This window comes from Rattus norvegicus, chromosome 6 (genome assembly GCF_036323735.1).
Source record: "Rattus norvegicus strain BN/NHsdMcwi chromosome 6, GRCr8, whole genome shotgun sequence".
In the NCBI taxonomy this organism is placed as follows: domain Eukaryota; kingdom Metazoa; phylum Chordata; class Mammalia; order Rodentia; family Muridae; genus Rattus; species Rattus norvegicus.
In genome coordinates, this window is record NC_086024.1 from 77,957,864 (window position 1) to 77,984,839 (window position 26,976).

Sequence of the window (26,976 nt, forward strand, 5' to 3'; positions counted from 1 at the left end):
TTCTGCCAGGAAAGGTGCCCACGCGTAATGTATGCAGCTGGCTCTCCTTACGGCAAGGCCTGAGGAGTTGGGTCCTCACGTGGCAAGGACCTGTGGGGGATATTCTGGCAGAATCTCCTGACCTTTCTGAGGGAATGCTTGGTTCATTTTTGCCTTGCGTTTGAATTTTTGGCTTTGCTGTTGGCAGTTCTTACTTTCGCTTTGTCTGTGACAGACATTTCGGCAGAATCAGAAAAAGAAAGCTCAGGCAGTGAGTAATGCATTCTTACTTGTCTCTGAGGATTGTGGGAATGGGGCAGACAGATCAGTACTCCGCTGCTTGTAAAGAAGAGGGAGGGGAGGGGAGGGGAGGGGGAGGGGGAGGGGGAGGGAGGAGGGGGAGGGAGGAGGGGGAGAAGGCCTGATGTGTTTACATCAGCTAGTGTCCAGATGCTCTCTCCTGATGGGAATTTGGTTCTGTCAACAATTTGCCCACTGACCTGCTCTCCAAACAACAGGTATGCGATAATCAAAAAGTTGGAAAGGTCTTGCTGGATCGCTGGCTCCAAGCCTCAATAGGAACATTCAAAGGTGAGTCAAGCAAGGGTGAGTAACTGACTCCGGTTACGATTTGGTCAAGAAACCCTGGGCATTAGAGGAATTAGATCCCCTCATTAGGATGTGGGGAGATGCTAGCAGTGTGCCCATTATTGTTAAACGCAGGGAGTTCTTAAAAAGAGACTGTACGTGAGAAAATGAATGTAAAACCTTTTCAGCTGTTGGGGGTGGGGGGGAAGGATGTGTAAATAAAGGTGAGAAACTAACTGAGTTAGTCCTCTCAGTGCCAGAGTGTGTGAACTGTACTCCTTGGTCCAAGTCTTCTTTTGCTGATTGCGTACACATCCTCCTTCGGGTTCTGAACCCCGCCGGGGCTGGACAAACGAAATCAACCAGCCAAACAAACAAACAAACAAACAAACAAACAAACAAAAATACCCCAAACCAATCAATCAAACCCACCCAGACCAAACAAGTAAGACATGAAGGTACTGACTGGTGTTGTGACTCAGTCATTAGGGGTTGGGGATTTAACTCAGCGGTAGAGCACTTGCCTAGCGAGCGCAAGGCCCTGGGTTCGGTCCCCAGCTCCGGGGGGGGGGGGGGGGGGGGGGAAGCACTGGGCTGCTCTTTGCCAAGGACCTGGGTTTGATTCCCAACACCTACACGGTGGCTGTACCGGTGTGTATCTCAAATTCCTGGGAATCCATGAACCTATTCTCTTCCTGGCCCCTGTGGGCCTCTACAAATGCGGTACACAGGCACACACTGACGCGTTGTTTCCCTTTGTGCCCTGGCGATCCTGATTCCCAGTACGGTCTAGATAGGTTTCTGTTGGAAACAGCACAAGGAAAAGCAACTTGGGGAGTAAAGGTTTACCTGGCTTACAACTTCCCGGGACATCATAGTCCTTCCCAGTGAAGGAATTCAGAACGAAAACCCAAACCGGGCGCCGTGGAGGGAGGGGTGCAGCTGGGTGTTGGGAGACTTGGTCAGCCTGTTCATTGCCCTACAAACAGCGGGAAGTCGGTGGAGCATTCTGTCACAAAGTTTCTCTCGGGCGAAGCCAAGGTCGTAGAACGCAACGTGAGCTACTACCAGAAGCCTACCACTCCTACACCTGTGGAGGAGGGGTAAGGAAGAAGCCTTATCTTGAACAGAAAGAAGCCAGGGGAGAGCGCGAACGCAGTCCCCCACTACCACAAATTATGCAGTCGAGTTTCCCGCATTTGGGGAAATCGCAGGGGTCAGCACATCCGGAGTGCAATGGATAAGCCTCGCCCTGGGAAAACCACCTTCGTGATCATGGTATCTCCCCTGCCAGGTAAGTATGAGTTGCTCGCCCAGCCAGCACGCCCTCCACCCACACGCACTCCTATTAAACGCACGGTTCCCGCTCCGCGCCACGGCCGCGTCCTCACGCCACCCATCCCTGTGCCGCGATGCTTCCGCCTCACGGAAATCACACGCCTGCCTGTCACGCGGGACACTCCACCCGTGATATGGCCGTTTGGGTTCCCGGGGACCGGCAGCCACTGCGCGCCGCTAATCTGCATACGCCACGCCCACAAGCCTCTCCTCTCTGGCTCTCGCGTTCACTGTCTCGGTTTTTATTGCTTTTTGGTTTTGGGGTTTTTTTTTTGCCGGGCAAGAGACCCAGACCCGGACAGGGTGACCTCGAGCGAGCGCACTGCGAAGCCTGGAACCTGAGATGACTCCAAAGTTTCGATTGCACTATGCAGCCGGTAACCTAAGACGACCCTAAACTTCTGATCCAAAGTGTATGCCAACGTCCATTCTAGGGATCACACACTCGGGGATTCGTGCATGCCAAGGTTTCTTCCTGCACCCACTTGATTTACTTGCTATCAGAGTGAAAAACAAAAACATGGGACCAGTGCTTCAAACCTGAAACGAGCATGTCAAGAGAACTGGGGTGTGATTCTCTACAAAAGACTTGAAATTTCAACATCCCAGGTTAATTGAGATTGGTACTGAACTCAAACTTTTGAAAGTATCCTGGAGCTGGAAAGACGGCTCAGATGGAGCAGTGGTTGCTCTTCCCGGGAATCTGGGCTCAATTCACAATCCTATATGCAGGCAAAACCGTCCGTGCATACGGAACGACTTTCTCTCCCTCCCTTCCTTCCTTCCTTCCTTCCTTCCTTCCTTCTTTCTTTCCTTCTTTCTTTCTTTCCCCCCCCCCCATTTCCTTATTTTCTTTCTTTCATCCCAGTACTTGGGAGGCAGAGCCAGGCACATCTCTGAGTTCCGGAACAGCCTGGTCTCGAGAGAGAGTTCCAGGATGGCCAAGGCTATGTAGGGAAGCCCTGTCTCCAACAACAACAACAACAACAACAACAACAACAACAACAACAACACTTGAGAGATTTGTTAAGTGTTTTGCCTGTGTGTGTATATATCCGTGTATCACATGTGCACAGTGCCCAGAAGAGGGCGTCAGATACCTTAGAACTGGAGTTACTGTTGCGAGTCGCCATGTGGGTAATGGGAATTGAAACCGGGCCCTCTGGAAGAGCAGCCCAATACCATTAACTGCTGAGCTATCTCTCTAGCCCCATAGATATTTGTGTGCGTGTGCGTGTGCGTGTGCGTGTGTCTGCCAGGCGAGGATACTAAGAACCTAGAAGAGGGCCCTCACGAAAATGACCGCGCTGGCATCCGAATATATCGACTTCCAGCACCTAGAACTGTTCTGATTCTGCAAAACGGACGTTCTTAGAAACTTGAACCAAAGAGGTCACTGACCTAGAAGCAGCCCCAGAACCCGGCCTTAAAGCTAACAAAAGGTGCCGCTTCAAAGGACTGGAGTTTGAGTGTGTGGTGGACAGGACAGGTTCAGCTGTGCTCAACCAGCCCCCAGGGTTGGCCTGCTCTCTCTATTCACTACGTCTTTGGAGGAGCGACCTCTGCCAACCGGACCAACCCAGAAAAGAGGGGTACGTATTCCCCTTTCTTGGGGAACGTTTCAACCAGCTTTTGGGAGGGAATTCGAGACAGGGTGTCTTGTCACTCAGCAACCCAGGCTGGCCTAGAACTGGTAGTGAGTGACCTCACCAGGCTGACAACAGTATGCAGTATGAGATCAAGGTGTCGCCCCGCTCCCCGCACATGCACCTCATTCCAAGTGTTCTACCAACGGGAACCACCCCCTACCCTCGTCGTGGTTTAGATATTTGTTTGTGTATGACACGTGTGTGCAGAGCCCTGAGGAATGGTGGCAGTCATCTGACCTGGGGACCTCAGAAAGAGCAGAGGTGCAGGATTAGAAAGTTGATCAGAAAGGCATTGCACAGATGAACCCTACGTACACTATCTATCAGCCGAGGATGAAACGGAAAAGCCCTCATCCCTGCTGGCCCGCCTGCTGGTCCTCCGGTGAAGTCGGCCAAAGAGTCCTCTCTATCTCCCCTCTCTCTCTGTGGCTGCCCTACCCGACTGCAGGGGCCCACTGTGCACAGTGGGTGGGCAATGCCGGTGCTGGTGCTTTGGAGCAAGGAGCTGTTGGCAGGCGAGGTTCTTGACTCTAGCAGAAAGTGGTTCTAGAAGCCCAGGAGACGAAAACCGAAAGGGAAGCCTGCAGGCTGGAGACCCAGGGGTTCCGACTCCTGAGAGAGAACAGATGGCCAGTTGAAAACGCGGCCTAGGGAAGAGGAGTGCCAAAACCGATTGATGAGAGAGGCGTGCAGACCAACAGAGTCTCCGGCCTACTCCCGTAGTATACGTATCATTCACCGCTGAATGCGTAGTGAAAGCCCTCCCACCAAAACTCCTAACAGGGGCCACCGAACTGGTCTTGACTTTAGAAACCACAATGAAATCAGGGGAGAGCGCGAACGCAGTCCCCCACTACCACAAATTATGCAGTCGAGTTTCCCGCATTTGGGGAAATCGCAGGGGTCAGCACATCCGGAGTGCAATGGATAAGCCTCGCCCTGGGAAAACCACCTTCGTGATCATGGTATCTCCCCTGCCAGGTAAGTATGAGTTGCTCGCCCAGCCAGCACGCCCTCCACCCACACGCACTCCTATTAAACGCACGGTTCCCGCCTCCGCGCCACGGCCTCGGTCTCACGCCCCCCCACTCCTCTGCCGAGATGCTTCCGCCTCACGGAAATCACACGCCTGTCACACGGTACACTCCACCCGAGACACGGCCCTTAAGGCTCTGCCGGACCGGCAGCCACTGCGCACGGCTTCATCTGCGTACGCCCCGCCCACAGGCGGGTTTTTTTTTTTTCCTTTTTCTTTTTTTTTTCTTTCCCCCCCCTTTTTTCTTCCCCTGGCCTGCAGGAGACCGCGACGGTCACACAGTGGCCTGGAGCACACTATGTATGTATGTATGTATGTATGTATGTATGTATGTATGTATGTATGTATGTATGTGACGAACTAAGGTCTCTTTATGGCCTGGGATGACCCTCGGGGCTTTGCGCATGCCACGGCAAGTAAGTCTTCCTACCCTGTGGAGCTACACTCTCAGCCCTATGAGCTACACCGTTAACTCGCTACCAGTTCTCAAGCAGAAAACATTGCCACACCGACTGTGGAAGCCCACACCTGTCTCCTAACGCTTGCGAACCAGACGCAAGAGAACGGTCTGGACCTACGCGTCCTGTTGCCTAACTTATTTTTATGGTGGCGGGGTGGAGTGGGGGCAGATTCTTCTCAGGTCATTAGGCGTGGCTGTATCTGTAAGCGCCTTTTACCTGCAGAGCCCTCTTGTGCTCTCCCTAGCCATACCCTTTAACTGACCCCAAACCATTGGTATACATTGAAGGGGTGATTTAGTTTTTCCTTTTCCTTTTCCTTTTCCTTTTCCTTTCTCTCCCTCCTTCCCTCCCTTCCTACTTCTCTCCTCTCTCCCTTCCTTTTAATGTTCAGTCCCAGACTACTGTTTTAGTTAGGGTTCTTCTACTATTTCTTCCACAAAACACCATGACCAAAAAGCAACTTGGGCAAGAGAGGGTTTATTTGGCTTACACTTTCAGACCATAGTCCATCATTGGAGGGAGTCGGGACAGGAACTCAAGCAGGGCTTGAGATAGGAGCTGACGCAGAGCCCATGAAGGAGTACTGCTTACTGGCTTGATTTCTTACGGAACCCAGGACCACCAGCCCAGGGATGGCTCGCTGATTGATCACTAATTGAGAAAATGCCTTACAGCCGGATCTCATGGAGGCATTTCCTCAACTGAGGTAGGTCCCTTCCTCTCTGATGCCAAGCTGACGCAGAAACCCATCCAGTACAGCTAGCTTGGCGCTCGCTCTCTCTCTCTCTCTCTCTCTCTCTCTCTCTCTCTCTCTCTCTCTCTCTCTCTCTCTCTCTCTCTCTCTCTCTCTCTCTCTCTCTCTCTCTCAACTCCCGAGTCATTTTGTGGGATCCCGTGATCGGTGCTTTCCAGTCGACGGATCCTGCTTCTGGTCTCCGGGATCGACATATTGTTTTTCCCCCCAGCTGAAACAGCTTCGGCCACGCACATGATACAGCTCTGACCAGTTAAGACACCAGTCAGTCCCGGGGGAGAGCATCTGCCAGGAAACGAACATCAAAGCCGCTGTTCCAAGTTTTCTGCCTCCCAACTGCTCTACTTGGAAATCGGGCTGAGGCCTTGGAGGTAGGGCAGCTGGCTCTTTTTGCTTTGGGTTTCATTAATTAAACCCAATACTGTGCGTGTGGGCATGCTACACAGCACAAGTCTGGGGATCAAACCCAGGTGTTCAGGCTTGACCGGAGGTAACTTTGCCCAGTGAGCCACCCTGCTTGCCGCTCCAAATCCTTTTTGGGTGGGGGTAGAGCGGTGCAACATCTACTCAGCCCCGCGGCTGGCCTGGAACTCCCTATGTAGACAAGGCTGGCAGTAAGATTCAGGTGCCCCTGCTGCGGCTGGGGTTACAGGTGTGCACATCACCTGCCTCCTCCGTTTCCAGAAGCAGGTGTTCGCCTCCGGGTCTCCGGGGCCTGGCCTTAAGCGCGCAGCGGCAGTCCTCGCGTCTGCTCTCTGTTTAGCCACGCGGCCTACCTAAGGCCAACAGGTTAGTATATGCAGCTGCTATTAACTACCCCGGCCCCAGGAGGCACGCTCACAATGAATCGGGGGCCTGCCGAGTCGGCCTAGGGGGGTAGACACGCTTGCCCCACGGCTGACAGCTGGTGGTTGATCCCCACAATCCGTGTGGTGGAAGGAGCTGGACTCCCACAAGCCCTCTGACCTTCACCCGGGTCCCCACCCTCACATACTACACAGACTAACCCAAAAAGAGAACTTAAGGCTTGGAGAGATGTTTCCGTGACGGAGCACACTGGCCGTTCTTCCCCAGGACCCGGGGGTCGTGTCCCAGCACCCACACTGAAGCTCCGGTGCCTGGGGAGCCTATGTTCTCTTCTGCCCCACCTTCCCGGCTTTCTGGTCTTCTCCAGCCTGGCACACGTGGGGCACACAGACACATGGGCAGGAGAAGGCACTCCTACATGGTAAATAAAAATAAGCAAAAATCCCATAAAAGTTTTCCGGATACTCACTTCTTTCCCCTCCAAGAGAGACCATGCTGATAAAAACAAAATAACCCACGGGTAACAGAACCGCCGTATGCCTTGTCCTTCTATCTCTCGGCGTTTACACAGCACCTTCACATTTCCGAAGCATGGCACCAACATTTATTAACCCTCACAACATCCCTGTGAGGTAGGTCAACATGTCCTTTATAGCAGAGAATGGAGCTACAAGGCTAGAGGATCTCGCCCATACCGGATTGAGGAGGCTTCAAGAGCAGCTGGTGAGGGCCGGACCGAATCCAGAAGGGCGGGCCCTTGGTCCTGCGCTCACCCACGCAGGTGTATTTCTATACATACCGCGTGGGTGTATTTCTACCAATGAAGGTCACATACAGGAAGGAATGAAGGACCAACACGGTGTCCAGGCTGACAATAGGAAAACGGAGGTTCGGATGGCTCGGGGAAACATGTCAATCACGAGAGCAAGCACGCTAGCCAGCACAGGGAGGCCGAGAGAAGATGTGCACTGAGAGAGACTGGGTCTGGGTCTTGGCCTGCAAGGTGGACCCTGACCCCGGAATCTTCAGGACGGTTTAGAGAAATGTAAACAAACTAGGAACCCGTTCCAGTGGTGAACGGCCCAAGTCCCCGTGATTTCCTGCCAACAGCCAGCTTTGGCATCTGTGGGTTGGGTGAACTGAGGATGGCAGCCCATAGGGGTCAGTGCTTTGAGCAAGGAGTCCGTCCCGTTACTGTCCCGGTGGATGAAATGTAAACAAACTAGAAACCCGTTCTGGGGTGACTGGCTGAAATCACTGTGGTTTCAAATAGAGTTAAAAAAAGATAAGAGAAGTCCATCATCCAGCTCAACTTTAGACTGGTAACATGGGGGTCATGTCTGGGCCAATGTGAAAGCCCAGGCCTGGCTGACACAGAACCACTGACTCTGCCTCCCGTCAGCACCTCATCTCCCCCTCCCCCACACTCCTCCATCTAACAGAGAGCTTTCCCTCTGCACAGATCACTGTACAGCTATGGTAGCCTTCATGTGGCTCGGCTGGCAAATGTTTCACGGTTATCTGACAGATAGGAACAGGATCCAGTGACTTGGCGGCAGGAATCTAGGGAGTTATGAAGCTCCTACATTTTGAAACAGTGCACTGAGAAGACTGGGTCACTCTGGTGAGGTAAAGCACTCAGTGAACCTGGCTTGGCCATTTCAAAAGAAAGGTAGGAGGGGAAGAAAAAAGACCTGCACTGTAAAGCATACTAGCGGAGTAGGTTTATTATGGCTACCCCGAATTCCAGAGCGATACAAGGAGCACGGAGTAAAAATGCCGCTGGTGTCTCGGCGGTTTACAATATTGGTTTAGTCCACGAGTTTAAGGCAAACATACTAATGCATCTGCTTCTCTTCAGAGATCATACGTATAAAGCTTACATAAAGTCTGACCCATAACTTCTACGTTCATTAATTCAAAGTAAGTCTCATTAAGATGCTTTACACGAATACATGAAAGAACTAAGGAACAGGATGCTTAAAAAAAATCAGAAAGGCAACCTTTAAATTGCGTGAACAATGTACTGAGAATGTTAAAACTGGACGAGCGATTCCTAGGTAATAAGGCCTGCAGGCACAGAATCGCCACATACGAGATAAACACAGTTGAGACAGGCTACTTAAAGAAAGAGAGGGTTCAACTTTGGGCTTCTTGGAAGGTGGAGTGCGAGGTGGCAGGGTGAGCCCTGCTGCTCCACGGTCTCTCAGAAGAGCCGATGCACTGTGCCCGCTGTTTCTTTTGTTCCCAGTGAGCTTAGATGCCGGAGGTCCTCAGGAAAACAAACCAGATCTGAAGGCAGCCCTTTTCAACAGAAGGTGGAGTGAAGCCTATGTGTCTCCATTTAAAACCGCAAGGCAGTTCTGCAGTAGCTGGAGGTTACCCTAGTAAGGAGGAAACAATCAATCACCATTTTTTTTTTTTTTAGTTCTGACAGCTTGAAAGAGTTGTTTGTAAATATTTTTTATTGTTATTTGATGTATATGGGTGTTTTGCCTGCATGTATGTCAAGGGCCACACACAAGCAAGAAAGTATAAAAGAAAAAAACGTATTCTAATGTCACAATTCTAGAAACATTTCTATAACAGTTTAAAGAAGCAAAGTACCAACTTGTTCAGTAAATAAATTTCTACCTAGACGAGAATGGTTTAGATTGTTTTACTTAAAAAGAAAAAAGGATTCATTTTTATTTTATGTGTGTGAGTGCTTTGCCTGTATGCATGGCACCCCTCTTAGTCTGCAGAGGGCATCAGGCCCCCCCCGGAACTGGAATTACTATCACTCTAAGTCGCCAGGTGGGTGCTGGAACTGAAGAACCTGGGTCCTCTACAAGAGCAGAGCAGAGCAGAGCAGAGCAGCCTACGCTCTCAGCAGTCAAACCATCTCTCCACACCCATGACATGTTTTTGGCAAGGGTAAAATAAGACTTTTGAGTCCAAGGTTAACTAGTGAGTTTGATTTCTGTTTGTGTGATAGGCCATTAAACTAGTATAAAAAAAACCCTCACTAATACTGCACACAAAAGTATTTTACAGAATTCACACGCAGTAGCTGTTTGTAGAACATTTGAAGTTGCTTCAAAGCTTAAGAGATATGTGTGGGGTCTGGTGAGACACACCTTTAATCCAGCAGGTGGATAGAGTTCGAGTAGAGTCAAGACTAGAGAGAAAGCCCCTGTTTAACTCCCCACAACTATGGTGGTCTGAGTAAAGACACCCCTCACAGACTCAGAGTTGAATGAACACTTAGGGAGTGGCATTAGGAGCTGTGGCCTTGTTAGAGGAACTGTGCCCCGGGGCGGGTGGGGATGGGGTGGGCTTTGGGGTTTCAAATGCCCAAGCCAGACCCAGGCTCTCTTTGCTGGTAGCATGGATCTGGATGTGAAGGTCTCAGACTATTCTAGCTACTGCCTGCATGCTTCCATGCTCCCTGCTATGATAATAATGGACCACAGAAAAATCCTGTTTCAAAAACCAAAAAGGAAAAAAAAGTTGTCTTGGTCATGGTGTCTCTTCACAGAATTAGAACAGTGACTAAGACACAACATTGTGCTGCTATCAGGAAGAACTTCCCATTGAGTAGGGGCAGAGGATTATGCCAGTAACTCTAGCCTCTGGGAGCCTGAGGCAGAAGACTGTCAGTTTGAGACCATGCTAGCTAGACAAAGCCCTGTCAATTTAAACCTGAGGCGTAGGGAACAGGTGGCAGGGCAGATTAAACAGGTAAAGACATTTGCTTCACCAGCCTGGTGACCTGCACTGAGTCCCTGGAGCCCCGTGGAAAGCTGAGTGTAGTGGAACATGTGTAATTGCAGATGGTGGTTAGCTAGGGTTTCTATTTGCTGTGAAGAAGCACCATGACCATGGTAACTCTTGTAGAGGAAAACATTAAGTGGGGCTGGTGTACAGGTTCAGGGATTCAGTCCATTGTCATCATGGTGGGAGCATGGCAGCTTGGAGGCAGGCGTGTGCTGGATAGGTAACTGAGTGCTCTGCCTCTGGATCAGTGGAGGAGAGGGTAGAAGGAGGGGGTGGGAGGGAGACGACGATTATAGCATAATCTGGGGATCCCAGAACTCAGGACTGCCATGAGTTTACCCCAAGCCTGAATTACAGAATGAGTTTAGTCTCAAATTAGAGAGGGAGGGAGGGAGGGAGACAGAGAAAGAGAGGGGGGGGGAGGGAGGATGGGGTATAGCTCAGTGGTAGAATACTTGCCTAGCATATGCAAAGTCCTGGATTTGACCAGCATCACAGAAAAGAAAAATGAAAATCAACATTCCAAAGCCAGCATAATAGTAGATTCAAGCAAGAACCGTCCATGGATTAAAAAAAAAAAAAACAAAACTCAGACTTATTTTATGTATGTGAGTTTTCTGTATATGTTTGTATGCCCACTCCAACTGTGATTACAAACCACATGTGGATACTGGGAAAGAAACCCATCCCCTCTTACAAAACCAAGTGCTCTTAGCCTGTTGAGCTATCTCTCAGCACACACTGATGTTTTAAAAAGTATCTTGCACTGGCTCAATGGTTAAAAGCACTACCTGTTCTTTCAGAGAACCTGGGTTTAATTCCCAGCATGGCAGCTCACAACTGTGTGTAACTCCAGTTCCAGAGGATCCAACACCCTCACAGACATACATGCAGGCGAACACCAATGCCATGAAATAAAAATAATTTAAAAAAATTACCTTGCTGGGTGGTGGTGCACACCTTTAATCCTACCACTTTGGAGGCAGAGACAGGCGTATCTCTGAGTTCAAAGCCAGCCTGGTCTATAGAGCAAGTTCCAGAATAGCCAAGGCTATACAAAATCCCTGTCTCAAAATAAAAACCTTCCATGCTCTACTACTTTATTTTATTTTTGCTTATCATACGGTAATGGCCTATGTATGAGTAGACTACAATCCATCCCTTCACCCACTGGATGGAATATTGGTTGCTTTCATGGTTTTCTTTTTCTGAGACACTTTCAGCTTTTAAAAAGATATATTTTTTTTTCTTTTTCTTTTTTTTCCGGACCTGGGGACCGAACCCAGGGCCTTGCGCTTCCTAGGCAAGCGCTCTACCACTGAGCTAAATCCCCAACCCCTTATTTTTTTTTTTTTTTCTTTTTTCTTTTTTTCCGGAGCTGGGGACCAAACCCAGGGCCTTGCGCTTGCTAGGCAAGCGCTCTACCACTGAGCTAAATCCCCAACCCCTGATATGTTTTTATTTGTATGTGTAGAGTGCATATATCCAGGTGCTTAGGGAGGCCACAGAAGGATGTTCTATCTCCTAAATATGGAGCCAGGATGGTTACGAGCCACCTGATTCAGTTGTTGCTTGTAACTGCTGTGTCTTCTCTCTAGCCCCAAAGATGTGACCCAGGTTAGCCTTGAACTTGTGACCCTACCTCTGTCTCTTCAAATGTATACTACACCAAACAGTATTTTTACATTATTTTGTGTGTGTCTCTGCATGTGTGTGGGTCAGAGTACAGACTCCCAAGTGGAGGTTGAGTCAGAAAGATCACTGAGTTCAAGGCCAGCCTGGTCTACCCAGCAAGCTCTAACCAAGCCTATAGAGTTAAGAAGCTGCCTCAACTTCAGACAGACATCTAATTCCTATGCCATCAGGATGGGAATGAAGCTTAGTGACAGAATGCTGGCTGGCACGCACACGATCCTAGGTACAATTCTAGTACTGAAAACAAACCCCCAAATAAGGACCGGTGAGAGGGCTAATCAAGTATGAGCCCTTACTGCATAAGCCTGAACCCTTAGTTCATCAGGAAACTTATTCAAGGGAGAAGCAAACTCAAGGTGTCCTTTGACCTCCACATGTACATACATGCAAATGTGTACGCACACAAGTGTAAAAGGAAATATCCAAGTAATCCGAGGACAGTTGTGTCAATTTCCTATAGGAGGCTGATCAAAGGATTAGCATCTATTTATAACTTACTCAACTTAAATTTACATGATTAAATATTCTCTTAAGATTTATTTATTATATGTAAGTACACTGTAGCTGTCTTCAGACACACAAGAAGAGGGCATCAGATCTCATTACAGATGGTTGTGAGCCACCATGTGGTTGCTGGGATTTGAACTCAGGACCTCTGGAAGAGCAGTCAGTGCTCTTAACCACTGAGCCATCTCCCCAGCCCCATGATTAAATATTTAATGACGCTACCTTTGCATGCTTCAGTTCTAGTTCTGCAAGTTCCACTAAATTTTTTCTGAATGCAGCAACTCTTCTTGTCTTAAAATCTATCAGTTCTGTAAACAGAAATAAAACAGTTAGGATGGCCACCACAAGGCAGGGCTGAGTCGGAAGGCGTGTCACGGTACCTTGTTTTGCAGATTCGGATATCTTTTCAAACTTCTGACAGCACAGCTGTTGGGAGGTCTCAGCCTGCAGTACATCTTTGTTTTTTGCTCTTGCTTTGTCCAGTGCTTTATTGGCATTTTCATAGTCCACCAGCGACCTAGACCTTCGATAGAGAAGGTCCTGCAAGACAACATTTACAGTGTCTGCTGGGCCCTTACTGCAGTTAGATGCAACACCACCATCAGCAGCAGTGACACTCACACTAGTGAGGACTTCTAAATACTTTGTTTAGGGCCTAGAGCCAGGGCTCACACTTCATCACTAATTATGCTCCCAGCCCCTAAATGTTTTTAGTAAATAATAGCTTGATTGAAATAGAATTCACATACTTTACAACCCACCCATTTAAAATATACAACTCAGGGCTTATACTGTGTGCACAGAGCTAAATAACTATCTGAACCAATTTTAGAGACTATTCACCTTTCAATAAGAAAACCCATATTCACCATTGGCTTTCTGTCTCCAAGAATTTACTATGTCCCAAGTAGTCCAGGGCAGTGCAAACTCACTAGAGCTGAAGGTGACCCCGTCTCCACTTCCCCAGGGCTAGGACTACAGGATGCCCAGCAATAGACCCGATTTAGCCCACCCCAGCCCCTTTTCCTCTGTGAGACAGTGTGTGTTACTATGTAACCCTGGCTGGCCTGGCGTCAAGTTCAACAGGGATACAGCTGCTTCGGCCTTCCCAGTGCTGGGATTAAAGCAAGTGCTACCACACCAGCTAACTTCTTCCTTCTTCAATCCCACAGTAGTTATTAAAAGGTAAATGCTGACCCTCAGGTGGGCTTAGAAAATACTGAGCAGGGTGTGGCGATGTGTGACTTTAATCTGAGGAGGCAAAGGCTGGCAGATCCCTGTGAGCTGTAAGCCAAGGCCTTACAGTGGGACCACTCCACCTCAATCCCCCAGGATTCATGAATTTGCAAGTCATTCTTACACAGGGGTCACATTCATCTTCTCCACACATCCAAGCTAATACACACGCTGCTGAAGTGAGCAACTGCCAGGTTTACTTTTAAAGCCCTGTCTAAAAAGTTACCTGTTTCAACCACATTTTAGAACAAAGCCTTCAGAAGTGAATAACTGGGCTGGCGATATAGCTGAGCAGCAGAACAAATGCAAGAACCATGTTCAAGCCAGCTGGGGTGCGCGTCTTAAACCCCAGCACATACCATTGAAGTTCACAAACCACAACTGATTTGAAAATTATGGTATTCTCAGTGCCTTTTATGCATCTATCTTAAAATATTTGTTTTATTTTGTTTTTCTAGGTCTTTTTTTTTAAATTTATTTATTATGTATACATCATACAGCTTTCTGCCTGCATGTATTCCTGCAGGCCAGAAGAGGGCACCAGATCTGATTATAGATCGTTGTGAGCCACCATGTGGTTGCTGGGAATTGAACTCAGGACCTCTGGAAGAGCAGACAGTGCTCTTTACCTCTGAGCCATCTCTCCAGCCCCTCTAGGTCTTTGCTATATGATAACTAAGTCTTTTATACACAGCAGGAAATGTGAGTTGCTTTAAAATACAAGGTACTTCTATTTTAATAGTGCTCTCAAGTCAGCCAGACACTTGTTTACACCAAATCAGAAACTAGCAGGTATACTAATCTTATCTGAGCATTTCACTTAAAAAAAAAAAAAAAAAAAAAAAAGACAGGGTTTTGCTGTGTAGCCCAGGCTGTCCTGGAACTTATATACCAGGCTGACCTCCAACTCAGAAATCCACCTGCCTCTGCCTCCCAAGTGCTGGGATTAAAGGCGTGCACGACTATGCCTGGCTCTGGGAAAGGCACTTTGATACAGCGTTTATTTATCTTTTGAGACAAGGTCTCACTACACAGCCCAAGATAGCCTCACACTTATTTCTCCTGTCCACCCCATTAAGTAGTTGGTTCCCAGCCATAACAGAGCATGGCACACCATGTGGAAATACAAATCAGTGTCCCATAAACCAATCTTCCCTTTTCTATCCAATCACAGCTGAATATGACAGCGGTTACCTTAGCTGCTTGAGACTCCCGCAAGTAGTACTTTAGTAGGTCAGAAAGCTTGAGGTCCTCATCAGCAGACACCCGAGCTTCTATTTTCTGAAAAAGGGGGACCTGTGTATTAGATCACCTGCTACATTCTACTTTAAGTGAAAACTCTGAAAACCTACAGACCCCACTCTTCTTTTTCAGGGTGTCTTTTGTAATTCTAACAAGAAATGAGCAGAAAAAGTCAAATAACATTAATGAATGTTTACATTTGAAAACTCGCTGTCCTACCATTTTAGCTTCAGCATTATAGAATCTACTGAAATGGCTCTGGTGGGTGTCAATGAGATGGAAAGATGGTAGTGGTGGTGATGGCTCACAGCACTCTGAGGCAGGCCTTTAATCCCAGGCCAGCCAGGTCTTCAGATCAAGTTCCAGGATAGCCGGAATTACAGTCTCCAAAAGCCATCCCCCTCCAAAGACAGACGATGTGAAGGCAATGTTTTGTAGAAAGTGGCTCAGTATGTAGCGCAAGATGGCCTGAAGTCACGATTCCCCTCCCGCAGCCTCCAAGTGCTAGGGTCATAAGCCCATTATATCTGGCTCATAATTTGGAGGGAGTGGTTTCTAAAGTTATTACTATTGTACGTATGGGTGTCTGGTGTACACACTACGATATGTATGCAAGTCAGAGAACAACTTTTGTACATTGGTTCCCTGCTTTCAATTTACATTGGTTTCAGGAATTTTGCAAAGCCTTTGCTTGCTACTCATCTTACCAGCTTCCTCCCACATCATCCTCTCTCCCGCACCCAAAATAGGGTCTCACTCACGAGCCTAGGAAGCCCTAAACTTAGGACCCTACTACTGCTGCTCTCAAGTGTTGGAATCAATGTGTATACTGTACCATCAGACCCAGCTTAGAAATGTTGCTGATTTATTTTCTGAGAGAGTGAGTGTTTCACTGTGCAGCTCTGGACGACCTTGAACTCACAGATTCAACTACCTCTAATTCCTGAGCACTGGGATTAAACATGTACACCACACATCTGTCCAAAGAAATGTTTTATATGCTAAATGCAATGCGGGATCTAATGTGTTTCCTGACTTAAGTTATACCACTTAGAAAGTAAAAGAAGAAATCTGTATTTGGTAGCATTGAGAAAAACAATATTACTGGCTACATTTTTGTTTGACACAGGGTTTCTCTGTGTAGTCTTGGCTGTCCTAGAATTCTCTCTGTAGACCATGATGGCCTTGAATTCAGAGATCCACCTGCCTATGCCTCACAAGTGCTGGGACTAAAGGACTAAAGTATTGGCTATTGTACTGGCTGGTTTTGTGTGTCAACTTGACACAAGCTGGAGTTATCACCGAGAAAGGAACCTTAGTTGAGGAAATGCCTCCATGAGATCCCAGCTATAAGGCATTTTCTCAATTAGTGATCCAGGGGGGAGAACCCAGTCCATTGTGGGTGGTGCCATCCCTGGGCTGGTAGTACTGGGTTCTATAAGAGAGCAAGCTGAGCAAGCCAGTAAGTAACATCCCTCCATGGCCTCTGCATCAGCTCCTGCTTCCTGCCCTATGTGAGTTCCAATCCTGACTTCCTTTGGTGATGAACAGCAATGTGGAAGTGTAAGCTGAATAAACCCTTTCCTAACTTGCTTCTTGGTCATGATGTTTGTGCAGGAATAGAAACCGTGACTAAGACAGATATATTAAGAAATAATTCAACCTTAAAAAGTGAATCAAGATGAAAATAAAGACTCAACACAGACAAGTATGAGTATCTGGAATAAAAAAGCAAAGAAAATAAAAAATAAAAAGCAACATAGAAATGATGATTTTCAGGGAGCCTTGGTAATGTGTATGTGACGTTTCCTACTACTATATTCTTCTCTATACTATACTTACTACTCTATCTACTTCCCTATAAATCTGCAATGAGGTCAGGTATGGTGGTACACACATGTAATCCTAGCACTTGAGAGGTGGAGACAGGATGACAGTATTCCAAGGTTATCCTCAGCTACACAGAGTTCAAGGCTAGCCTGGGCTAGACTCTGACTCAAAAATATGTATCTAAAATTACTGTTAAAATTGTGTTGTTTATTTCTTAAAGGCATGCTCACCAGGTAGCTAAAACACAGGTGACAAAGAAACAAGTGTGAGCAAGCCCACAGAGCAGCAGTTAGTCAAATGGGAACAAAAAGGGGTAAAATGGAACAACATGTGGTGCTAGTATTGAAGGTCAGAGGTCAGACTTTAGAAGTTGGTTCTTGGGGCTGGAGAGATGGCTCAGCAGTTAAGAGCACTGAGTGATCTTCCAGAGGTCCTGGGTTCAATTCCCAGCACCCACCTGGTGGCTCACAGCCATCTGTAGTGGGATTGATGCCCTCTCCTGGTGTGTCTGGAGACAGTGACAGTGTGCTCACATACATGAAATAAAACGAAGCTGGCTCTCCTCTTCCATCATGTAGGCTCCAAGGATCAAACTCAGGTCATGACAGCAAAGGCCTGCACTTCAGCCCTTGAGCTATCTCACTGCTCCTAAAAGATTTTTTTTCTCAGATAGGTCATGCTACGTAGTCCAGTTTGGTCTTCAATTCAAAATCCTCTTTCCTCAGCTTCCTGAGTGCTAGGATTATTGGTATGGGTCACTGTAGAGAAATGGCGTGAGGAGACGGCTCCCGGCCTGCTAGCTGCCAGGTGACTGAAGGACATCTGAGAATCCCAGCATGCTGGGACAAAGTGAGCATCCTTTCTCTTCAGAGAATCCTGATGTTCTGCCAAGTGAGGAAGTGGCCTTCTGATCCTTTTCTCATGAGAAAGTGACTTTGTTTTTAATTTTAAGAAGCAACACATCTAAGAGTTGGACTGCTGACAGATTCCTCAGTCTGTAAGGAGGCTTGGGCCACTCTGAACCAAGATAAGCTATTGCTAGGGAAACAGCAGCTGGTGAGAGCTGAAAACTGTACTGTGGGAAATCTTTATTCTGTTTTGTCTTTAAAAGAAGGCGAAACTTTGAATAAACTGCATTGGCTGACTAAGCCATGCACCCACTGTGTCTTGTTAATGCAGTTCTACCCTTGGGACCCCAACATTCTTGATACTGACAGGTCACCACAGCTGATGTTTTGGACAATTTTTTTACATTACTATTACTTTTACTTAGTGTACATGTGTGGAAGTGTGATGGTCTCTTCTGTCTCATTGTTTTACAGTACGATACAATGTTAGGTTTACAATGCAATACAACGTAGTTTCTCTATATAGCACAATCTGTGCAGCAGTTCTCCTAAGCTTAGTACTTACTCTTGTTTTATCAAACAGTTCTGAAACTTTGAGGAAAAACCTGCAAGGGAAAAACACTTTCATCAGAAGCATCAATTGATTAATTTTTCACCTTGTTTAGAGATAATGACTCCAAACCATATTAATAAAGGACATTTTTGTTTCATCACATAAAACATGTGATGGTCTTGTTAACTAAAGACTTCAACAGTTAAAGAAAATACTCCCTGTACCTCTAACAATAAACTGCTTATTTAAACCCCAGAACAGTATTCCTTTGATTTTCTAGCTCTGCACGGTGTTCAGAGAGAAAAACCTCCCACAAGTTGTCCTCTGATCTCCACTTATACACACAAAACTGTATCCAAATGAATAAAATGCCAAGCATGGTGGTGCACACCTTTAATCCCAGCACTCAGGAGGCAAAGGCAGGTGGCTTTCTGTGTTTCAAGCCAGTCTGGTCTACAAAGGTCTATAGAAATACAGGGCTGGAGAGATGGCTCAGCGGTTAAGAGCACCCGACTGCTCTTCCAGAGGTCATGAGTTCAATTCCCAGCAACCACATGGTGGCTCACAACCATCTGTAAAGAGATCCGATACCCTCTTCTGGTGTATCTGAAGACAGCTACAGTGTACTTATATATAATAAATGAATAAATCTTAAAAAAAAAAAGAAATACAGTAAGACACTGTTTCCAAAAACAAAAAAAAGTTAAAAAAATTTTTTTTAAAGCAAGCAATTAAAGGAAAACACTGAAGTCAGAATAGCTTTTAGAATCCTCTGATAATATAGTTTGGTTCTAGGGCTGGAGAGATGGCTCAGCGGTTAAGAGCACTGACTACTACTCTTCTAGAAGTCCTGAGTTCAATTCCCAGCACCCACTTGGTGACTCACAACCACCTGTAATGGAATCCGATGCCCTGTTCTAGTGTGTCTGAAGACAGCTACAGTTTTACTCATATACATAAAGTAAGTATTTAAAAAAGTTGTTTGGTTCTTTATTCTTGGCATTTAAGACAATCAAGCCAGGGCCTCATGTACTCTAGGCAAGGACTCTACCACCAAACTACAGCCCCAGTTTATAAACACTTCTAGGTAGAGCAGCTTTGTTCTGAACAACTAAGCAGCTGCTATCTCAGAACTCACTTTCAAATAGATATCATGGCAGGTCTAAATATCAATTCTTCAATACTCCAGGCTGGGTGGGTGAGATGGCTCAACTCTCAAATCACAGCACTTGAGAGGTAGAGGCAGGCAGATCTCTTTGAGTTAAAAGACTAGCACAGTTACACAGTAAGAATCTATCTCAACAAAAAGAGGGCCAGAGTGGGAAGGGCCTGTAGTTGACGGCTCAGCAGTTAAAAAGTCCTTGCTGTTCTTCCAGAGGAAGTTCTATTCACAGCCACCGTGTCAGGCAACTCCCAATTATCTATAACTGCAGCTCCAGCAGATCTGACACACTCCTTGTCCTCTGAGGGCTCTAGCACACAGTTGTCACACACTCACACACACACACACACACACACACAAATGGGAAGAAAAAAATGTATGTATATATAATATACAAAGTATATATATGTATAATTTATTTTTATGCATATGGGTATTCTGCCTATATGTAAATATATAATTTAAATTTTTTTCATTTATTTAACGTATGAGTGCTCTGCTACATATATACCTGCAGGCCAGAAGAGGGCACCAGATTCCCTTATAGATGGTTGTGAGCCACCATGTGGTTGATGAAAAGTGAACTCAGGACTTCTGGAAGAGTAGCCTATGCTCTTAATTGCTGAGCCAACTTACCAGCACCCTAAATTTTTATTAAACTTTAATGTAGGTATGTTGTGTGTGTATTCTATATATGTGCAGAAGAAGGTGTTGGAACTCCTGGAACTGAAATTACAGGTTAGCCACAAACATACCTGCTGGGGGATCAAACTAATCTAGTTCCGAGACTTAATTTTTCCCTTCCTTCTTGGTTTTATGAGACAGGGTCTTACTATGTAGTTCAAGATAGCCTAGAATTTAAAATTGTTCTGTCTCAGCCTCAGGTGATAGGATGTGATGTATACCATATCTGTTCCCCAGTTTTACTTTTGAGACAAAGTATCATGCCTACCAAACTTGATCCAGCCTCAATTCCATGATGTGCTGTGATATATATCCCTATCACACATACATACACAAAATAAATAAATGTTAAAATCCCAGTGGCCAGCATTTAGGTAGTAGAAGCAGGAAAATCCAGAGTCCAAAGTAACTCTTGGCTACATAGTAAGTCTGAAGCTTGCATGGGTTACATATGACCTTGTGACAGTGTTGAAAAGGGGCGGGGGGGGGTGAGGTGGGGCCCTGGGTATTTAGCTCAGTGGTAGACTACTTTAATTGTTTAACACCTCACCGCTGGAGGAGGGAAAAAGGTAACCAAGGCATTATAAAACAAGTTTAGTCTGACTTCCAATGAAATATATAGCACATTTCAATGTCAATCTGTCTGTCTCTGTTTGCCTATCGGGAGGCTCTATCTATCTGTCTGTCTGTCTATCCGTGTATCTATTATCTATCTATATTATAGAGAGGGTTTCACTATGTAGACAGAGCTGGCCTGGAACTATGTAGACCATGCTAGCCTCATACTCACAGATATCTGCCTGCCTTTGTTTCTTAGGTGCTAGGATTAAAGGATGGACTACCATGCCCAGCCTGAAGTGCTGAACATTTTAAAATAAAATTAGAAAATGAGAAGATAAAATAAGAAACCAAGTATTTTATAATAATAAAAACCCAGTTTATAAAAAATACCCTAGAATGCCTATGGAAATTACAAGTACTATAGTACTATTTCCTTTGCTGGCAGCAGAGCCCTTCGTTGCTTTACTTATATTAATGTTTATATTAATGCTCTTCACTATAACTCTTACTTGCATATATCTGTGGAGTCCTGAGTTCCTAAAGCATATAGTGAAGACCCAATTCTATTGTAATCATCAGCAGCACCTATGGAGAAAGTTTTAAGAATTAAAAAACAAGTCTTAATAATATATTAACCTGTTGTTTAAAAATACTTACTGATCACCTATCTGCAAAACGTAATATAAGAAAGACACCTAGTAAAGGAATAAGCAACTGTAAAACAGCATGGCGGACAGCATCAGACATGTGCAAACTGCTTTAGGATGGGTGGGCGCAGAGGTGTACACACACACACACACACACACACACACACACACACACAGTTTATATACACATACACGTATACGTAAAATGCCACTGCTTTAGGATGGGTGGGCGCAGAGGTGTACACCACACACACACACACACACACACACACACACACACACACACACACACACACAGTTTATATACACATACACGTATACGTAAAATGCCACCTAGGCTGGGGAAATGGTGAAAACCACAGAATGAACTCGTGTGTAGGATGAGCACATCTTTACCAGGCTCTCTGCACCCTGACTAATGAGAACTGCATGGAGAAGGGTCACAGCAATACAGAACAACACACCTTAAAAGGTCTGGGGACAGCTGGGACAGGAAGCTCGTAGTTCAAGGCCAGACTGAATCAAAATAGGTGGGGCTATTAAAATAGGACTGTGGCTTCACTGGGAGTGTGTTCTCTAAACATTCACAAAGCACTGGGTTTGACGGCCACCACCACATAAAAACTGGATATAACACATACCTGTAATCTCAGTTATGGCAAAACAAAGGACATTTTTGGTTACACAGTGATTTCAAGAACAGTTTGGGACACATTCTGACCCAAAGAAGACCTTAGGGCGGGCACCTGAATGTCACAGGCACTGTTCTATATTCAGATCTTTAAATTGTAAAAACATGTCGACTTTACAATTATTCCAGCTAAAAATATAAGCTTGGAGGGTAGCAACATGGTGTAGTGGCTAAGGTCTTGTAGAGGACCTGCCTCGGTTTGGTTCCCAGCACCTGTATCCATTGGCTTACAACCACCCACAACTCCAGTTCCTCTTCTGGTCTCCATGGTGCACATCCAAACACCAAAGCATATGTGAACACACATTTTTTTGGGGGGGGAGGGCAGTTGGGGCCGGGTCTCTTTACAGAGCCCTGGCTGTCCTTGAACTAACAGACTGCCTTTTGAATACTGGAATTAAAGACATGCATCACCATGGCCAGCAAAACAAACAAATCTTAAAAAAAAAAAGTTTTACCACAGAAGCCTTACTTTTGTGAGATCTTGTCATTCTGTCAGACTTAGCAGATGCATCCTTAACTCGGTTGTGATATTCTAGAAGGAATGTTCGTTCATGTTCAAAGAAGTCATCTACATCCTGCGGGATGAGGAGAGAGCACTGACTGTTTACACAAGCTTGCTGTACTGTGATCTAAAGCTTTGCCATCATTTACCATCAGGAAAGGAACCACTACCTCCCAGCACTCTGCTTTACCCCATCAGCACAGGGAGACTTTAGCAGACAAGATTATGGTTTACAGATGAAGGCTGGAGTGTCCACACTTATCCTCAAACAGGCACTGGCTGCGCTCTGCTGCCACAAACATCACTGCAGGAGTGAACAGGTGCTTTTGAGGAAAGGGGGGAAGTTCTGGTATCTGTAAATGAGAAACCTATTGTTCCTGGCCTACTGTCCATTGCATGGTCACTCAGGGGCTGCCTAGCCAACTAGCTGCTTGGACAGACCTAGCCACATGAGCTCTGGTAACACCGATATTTAAGCACCACTTTCAATCTTTTTTGTCTTAACATTTATCTATTTTTCTTTCACACGTGTTGGTGTTTTGCTTGCACGAATGTCTGTGCACCACCTGTGAGCCTACTGCTCACAGAGGAAAAAGAGGGCATTAGATCCCCTGAAACTGAATTGCAGACCATATGGATACCAGGAATCAAACCTGGGTCCACTGAAAGAGAAAGTCAGTGGTATTAACACCGAACAAATCATTTCTCCAGCCCCTAATCTCTTCTTGAAATAAGGATAGATCTATGCTTTAAATTAAAAAAAAAATCACTATTAGTGTTTTCTAGCAACTGTTCTTTGCATTACTGATATAATTCAGCATTTATAGCAACAGAATCTGAGCAAGTGTCTGCTCTAAAGAAAGTGCCATCTACCATCACTTCAAACACACTACTCTTCTTCTTTTCTTTTTTTTTTCTGGAGCTGGGACGGAACCCAGGGCCTTGTGCTTGCTAGGCAAGCGCTCTACCGCTGAGCTAAATCCCCAACCCCCACACTACTCTTCTTAAACCACGAAAATGAGGGAGGGTTATAACGAACACTGTATGCACAAGCCTCAAATGAATATTTTATACACATTCAAAAACGTCCACTGACTACCAAAATCATAGCTAACAGTGTTATGTTTACTACCTAAGAAAACCTTAACTATCAATGCACAGCAGCAGTGGAGAGGGCGCAGCCCAAGTCTCCTCCACAGGAGAGCATCAGCACCACCCAGCCTGCCAACACCAGCTCAGAGTGAGTCAAACAGCACACAGGCTGCTTTCCTGCAGACCTAAGGGCTGGCAGCAGCAATGAAATAAATAGAAGCACTATTTATCTTAATCTTTGCTGATATTGTAACATTTACAGAAAAAAAGATGCCAGATAAGTAAATTCTCATACCATTTAAAAAACATCATTAAGAAAAAATTTGTTGCTATTTAGTAACTAACATATATTTTCTCTCATATTTATCTTTCCCGAAATCCCATGAACCAAGTGATGCTACTTTATTTCAAGATAGAGAAACGGATTCAGAGAAAGCAGTTTTCCCGAGATCACACTTTACACAAAGACACTACTGAAACCTCAGTTGATATCTACCTAAATCCAAAGCCAGGTCTGCCCCAATATTTGCAAGTGAGAGCAAGCGCTCAGAGGCAGCCCATCCTACAGCTCTGCCCTGTGCCTGGAAGGCCCCATGTACGTGGGCTTTAACATCCATCTACACAAACATTTTCCCTTATCTCTCTCCTCTACCCAGCTGCCTCATGGTCAAACCTCCAGAGAATTCATAAAAGACACAGGGCAGCCAGGTATAGGGCACACACCTTTAATCCAGAATCTGAGAGGAACAGACAAATAGGTCTGTGTGAATTCCAGTCCAATGAGGGCTATACGGTAAGACCCTATCTACAAAGCAAAGTCTATATTCTCAAATAATGCTGCTTATCAAGTATAAATTTTACCTTTACTCCTGAAACAATTACTCCATCCGCTGACTTAACCATGTTTTTAAAGAAATCCTCGAGTTTTTCTTTTTTGTTTTTTCCTCGAACACTCAACTGAAAGGCAATTAAAAAAAAAAAGTAAGTTTAATACAGAACTTTCTTTATACATAAGAAATGTAGTGCGGGCTGGAGAGATGGCTTTTTTTTTTTTTTTTTTTTTTTTGAGAATACTGATTGTTTTTCCAGAGGTCCTGAATTCAATTCCCAGCAACCACATGGTGACTCACAACCATCTGTAATGAGGTCTGGCACCCTCTTCTGGCCTGCAGGCATATATGTAGGCAGAACACTGTATATAATAAATAAATCTTTAAAAAAAAAAAAAAGAATTATAGTGGATAACAAAACACTGTTATTCTTTATTAGCTGAGATACATTAGGCAATTTCTTTTTTTAATAAGATTTATGTATTATCTTATATGAGTACATTGTATCCGATTTCACACAAATCTGAAGAGGGCATTGGATCCCATTACAGATGGTTGTGAGCCACCATGTAATTGCTGGGATTTGAACTCAGGACCTCTGGAAGAGCAGTCAGTGCTTCTAACCACTGAGCTCTCTCTCCAGCCCAAGGCAAATTTCTTATTCCCCTTACTCAGGACAGGACTTTTGTCTTGTGTTGGGGTTAGCAACCTAAAGTACAAGGGAGACAAAAGATAACTTTGAATAGCATGAGTGATTATTGGGTGAAACTGTCTAACAAAAATCCCCACATCAAACACGAGAAGCCTTTTGAGTTGCTGGCTCACCAGGGATGTCTGAGAGAATCCTAAAACGTACAGTGCTTCTATTCCTCTTGGTTATCCCCCCACCCTCCACATAAGTGTACTGCTGAAGATACTATGCACTTCAAAAACAGCCCAGAGGCTCTGCACTGGAACCGACCTGAATCTCCCCGCTCCATCAAGTCTAGCTTTCATGGTACCTGAAGGTGTCATGTATGCTTCCAAAGGAGGAAGGCAAGCAACAGCCTAGCTAGCTATGATGCCTATGAACCATGTCAATGACCAGCGTGCTAACCCTACAGGTGCAGTAGTGACATGCATTTCTTAGCAGGAACCAACAGCTCTCTAATTGGGCTTAAACCTGCTCAACAAGAGGGATCATGCCTGAAATCATGGTTATTACAAGAGAATCTACAACTATTAATTTACTAAGCCAGTATAGTCCCTAACAACAGTCTATAAATAGGTTTTTATATCCATAGATAATTGTAGTTCTCACCCCTCATCAAGGAAACCCATCTTTGCAATAGAAAAGCACAACCAATCTAAATATACAACTGAGAAGTCCAATCCTAATGGGTACAATGTTTCAGAAGTGGGGGTGTAAACATTTTAATAGCCAGACGATCCAGGAGTTTGCTATAAGACTATGTCTCTTGGGGTTGGGGATTTTGCTCAGTGGTAGAGCGCTTGCCTAGGAAGCGCAAGGCCCTGGGTTCGGTCCCCAGCTCCGAAAAAAAGAACCAAAAAAAAAAAAAAAAAAAAAAAAGACTATGTCTTTTAGTAACATCAGGAACCCCACTCCCACCCCCAATCTCACCAACATGGCTTGCCCAACTGTGACCTGAAATACAATGACATCACTGAATGCATCAAACTGAATGGGGAAAGCCGATGAGGCCTCAACTCTACACAAGGAATTACAGGCAAGCACAGTGCTTTGAATTTGAGCCCCATAGGCTCATAGATTTGAATGCTTAGGGAGTGGCATTAGGAGTGTGGCCTTGTTGGAGGAAGTATGCTTTGAGGTTTCAGAAGCTCAAGCCAGCCCCAGGGTCATTTTCTCTTCCTGATGCTGGCTACTCCAGATGTAGAACTCTCAGCAACTTCTCCAGCACTATGTCTGCCTGCATTCTGCCATGTGTCCTGCCATGATGATAATGGACTAAACCTCTGAAATGTAAGCCAGCCCCAATTAAATGTTCCTTTATAAGAGTTGCTGTGGTCATAATGTCTCTTCACAGCAATAGAAACTAAACAACTGTTGTAAAACTAGGAGAGGTGGCTCTCCCTAGAGAACAGCACACCAACTGGTTGTCTAGTGCCCAAAGGCCTGCCCTGAAAACATACATACAATTAACATTATATGAGCTCAACAGGTCTAGACATATATGTATATACAAATACACAGATGCCTGTGATAACCATGAGTGATAAAAAGAGGCCATGAGGGGTTGGGGATTTGGCTCAGTGGTAGAGCGCTTGCCTAGCAAGCGCAAGGCCCTGGGTTCGGTCCCCAGCTCCAAAAAAAAAAAAAAGAAAAAAAAAAAAGAGGCCATGAGTTTGAAGGAGACTGGGGAGGGGTACATGGTTTGGAGAGAGGAAAGGAAGGGAAAATGCTACAATTATAATGCTAAAAACAAAGAAACAAACCTCACACAAACAAGAAGAAAAAACTCAACTAATATAGTTAGACCTTGTCTCAAAAAACCAAAAGTAAA

The 26,976-nt window shown here is 45.6% G+C and overlaps 1 protein-coding gene, 1 long non-coding RNA gene and 2 other non-coding genes across 4 annotated transcripts in view; 1 reads left to right on the forward strand and 3 right to left on the reverse strand.

Annotated features, from left to right (window-relative positions):
- The first annotated feature begins 409 nt into the window (after window positions 1-409).
- Window positions 410-7,064, forward strand: LOC102548522 (uncharacterized). The gene is made up of 5 exons (XR_005486316.2): window positions 410-570; window positions 1,557-5,757; window positions 6,017-6,176; window positions 6,490-6,594; window positions 6,880-7,064. It is a non-coding gene; the product is annotated as an uncharacterized LOC102548522 (long non-coding RNA).
- LOC120093324 (U1 spliceosomal RNA) lies at window positions 1,706-1,869 on the reverse strand. Its single transcript, XR_005486428.1, has one exon. It is a non-coding gene; the product is annotated as a U1 spliceosomal RNA (small nuclear RNA).
- On the reverse strand, window positions 4,380-4,543 carry LOC120093335 (U1 spliceosomal RNA). Its single transcript, XR_005486439.1, has one exon. It is a non-coding gene; the product is annotated as a U1 spliceosomal RNA (small nuclear RNA).
- Window positions 7,065-8,277: 1,213 nt separating the features above from the next.
- Snx6 (sorting nexin 6) overlaps window positions 8,278-26,976 on the reverse strand; it is a 43,203-nt gene continuing 24,504 nt past the window's right edge. The window contains exons 7-14 of the mRNA NM_001108711.1: window positions 24,486-24,581; window positions 22,500-22,605; window positions 21,199-21,274; window positions 18,295-18,334; window positions 15,004-15,090; window positions 12,954-13,113; window positions 12,796-12,881; window positions 8,278-8,996 (exon numbers count right to left, since the gene is read on the reverse strand). Coding sequence (NP_001102181.1) covers window positions 8,943-8,996; window positions 12,796-12,881; window positions 12,954-13,113; window positions 15,004-15,090; window positions 18,295-18,334; window positions 21,199-21,274; window positions 22,500-22,605; window positions 24,486-24,581 — 705 coding nt within the window. The 3' untranslated portion in view covers window positions 8,278-8,942. The remainder of the gene's footprint in view (window positions 8,997-12,795; window positions 12,882-12,953; window positions 13,114-15,003; window positions 15,091-18,294; window positions 18,335-21,198; window positions 21,275-22,499; window positions 22,606-24,485; window positions 24,582-26,976) is intronic.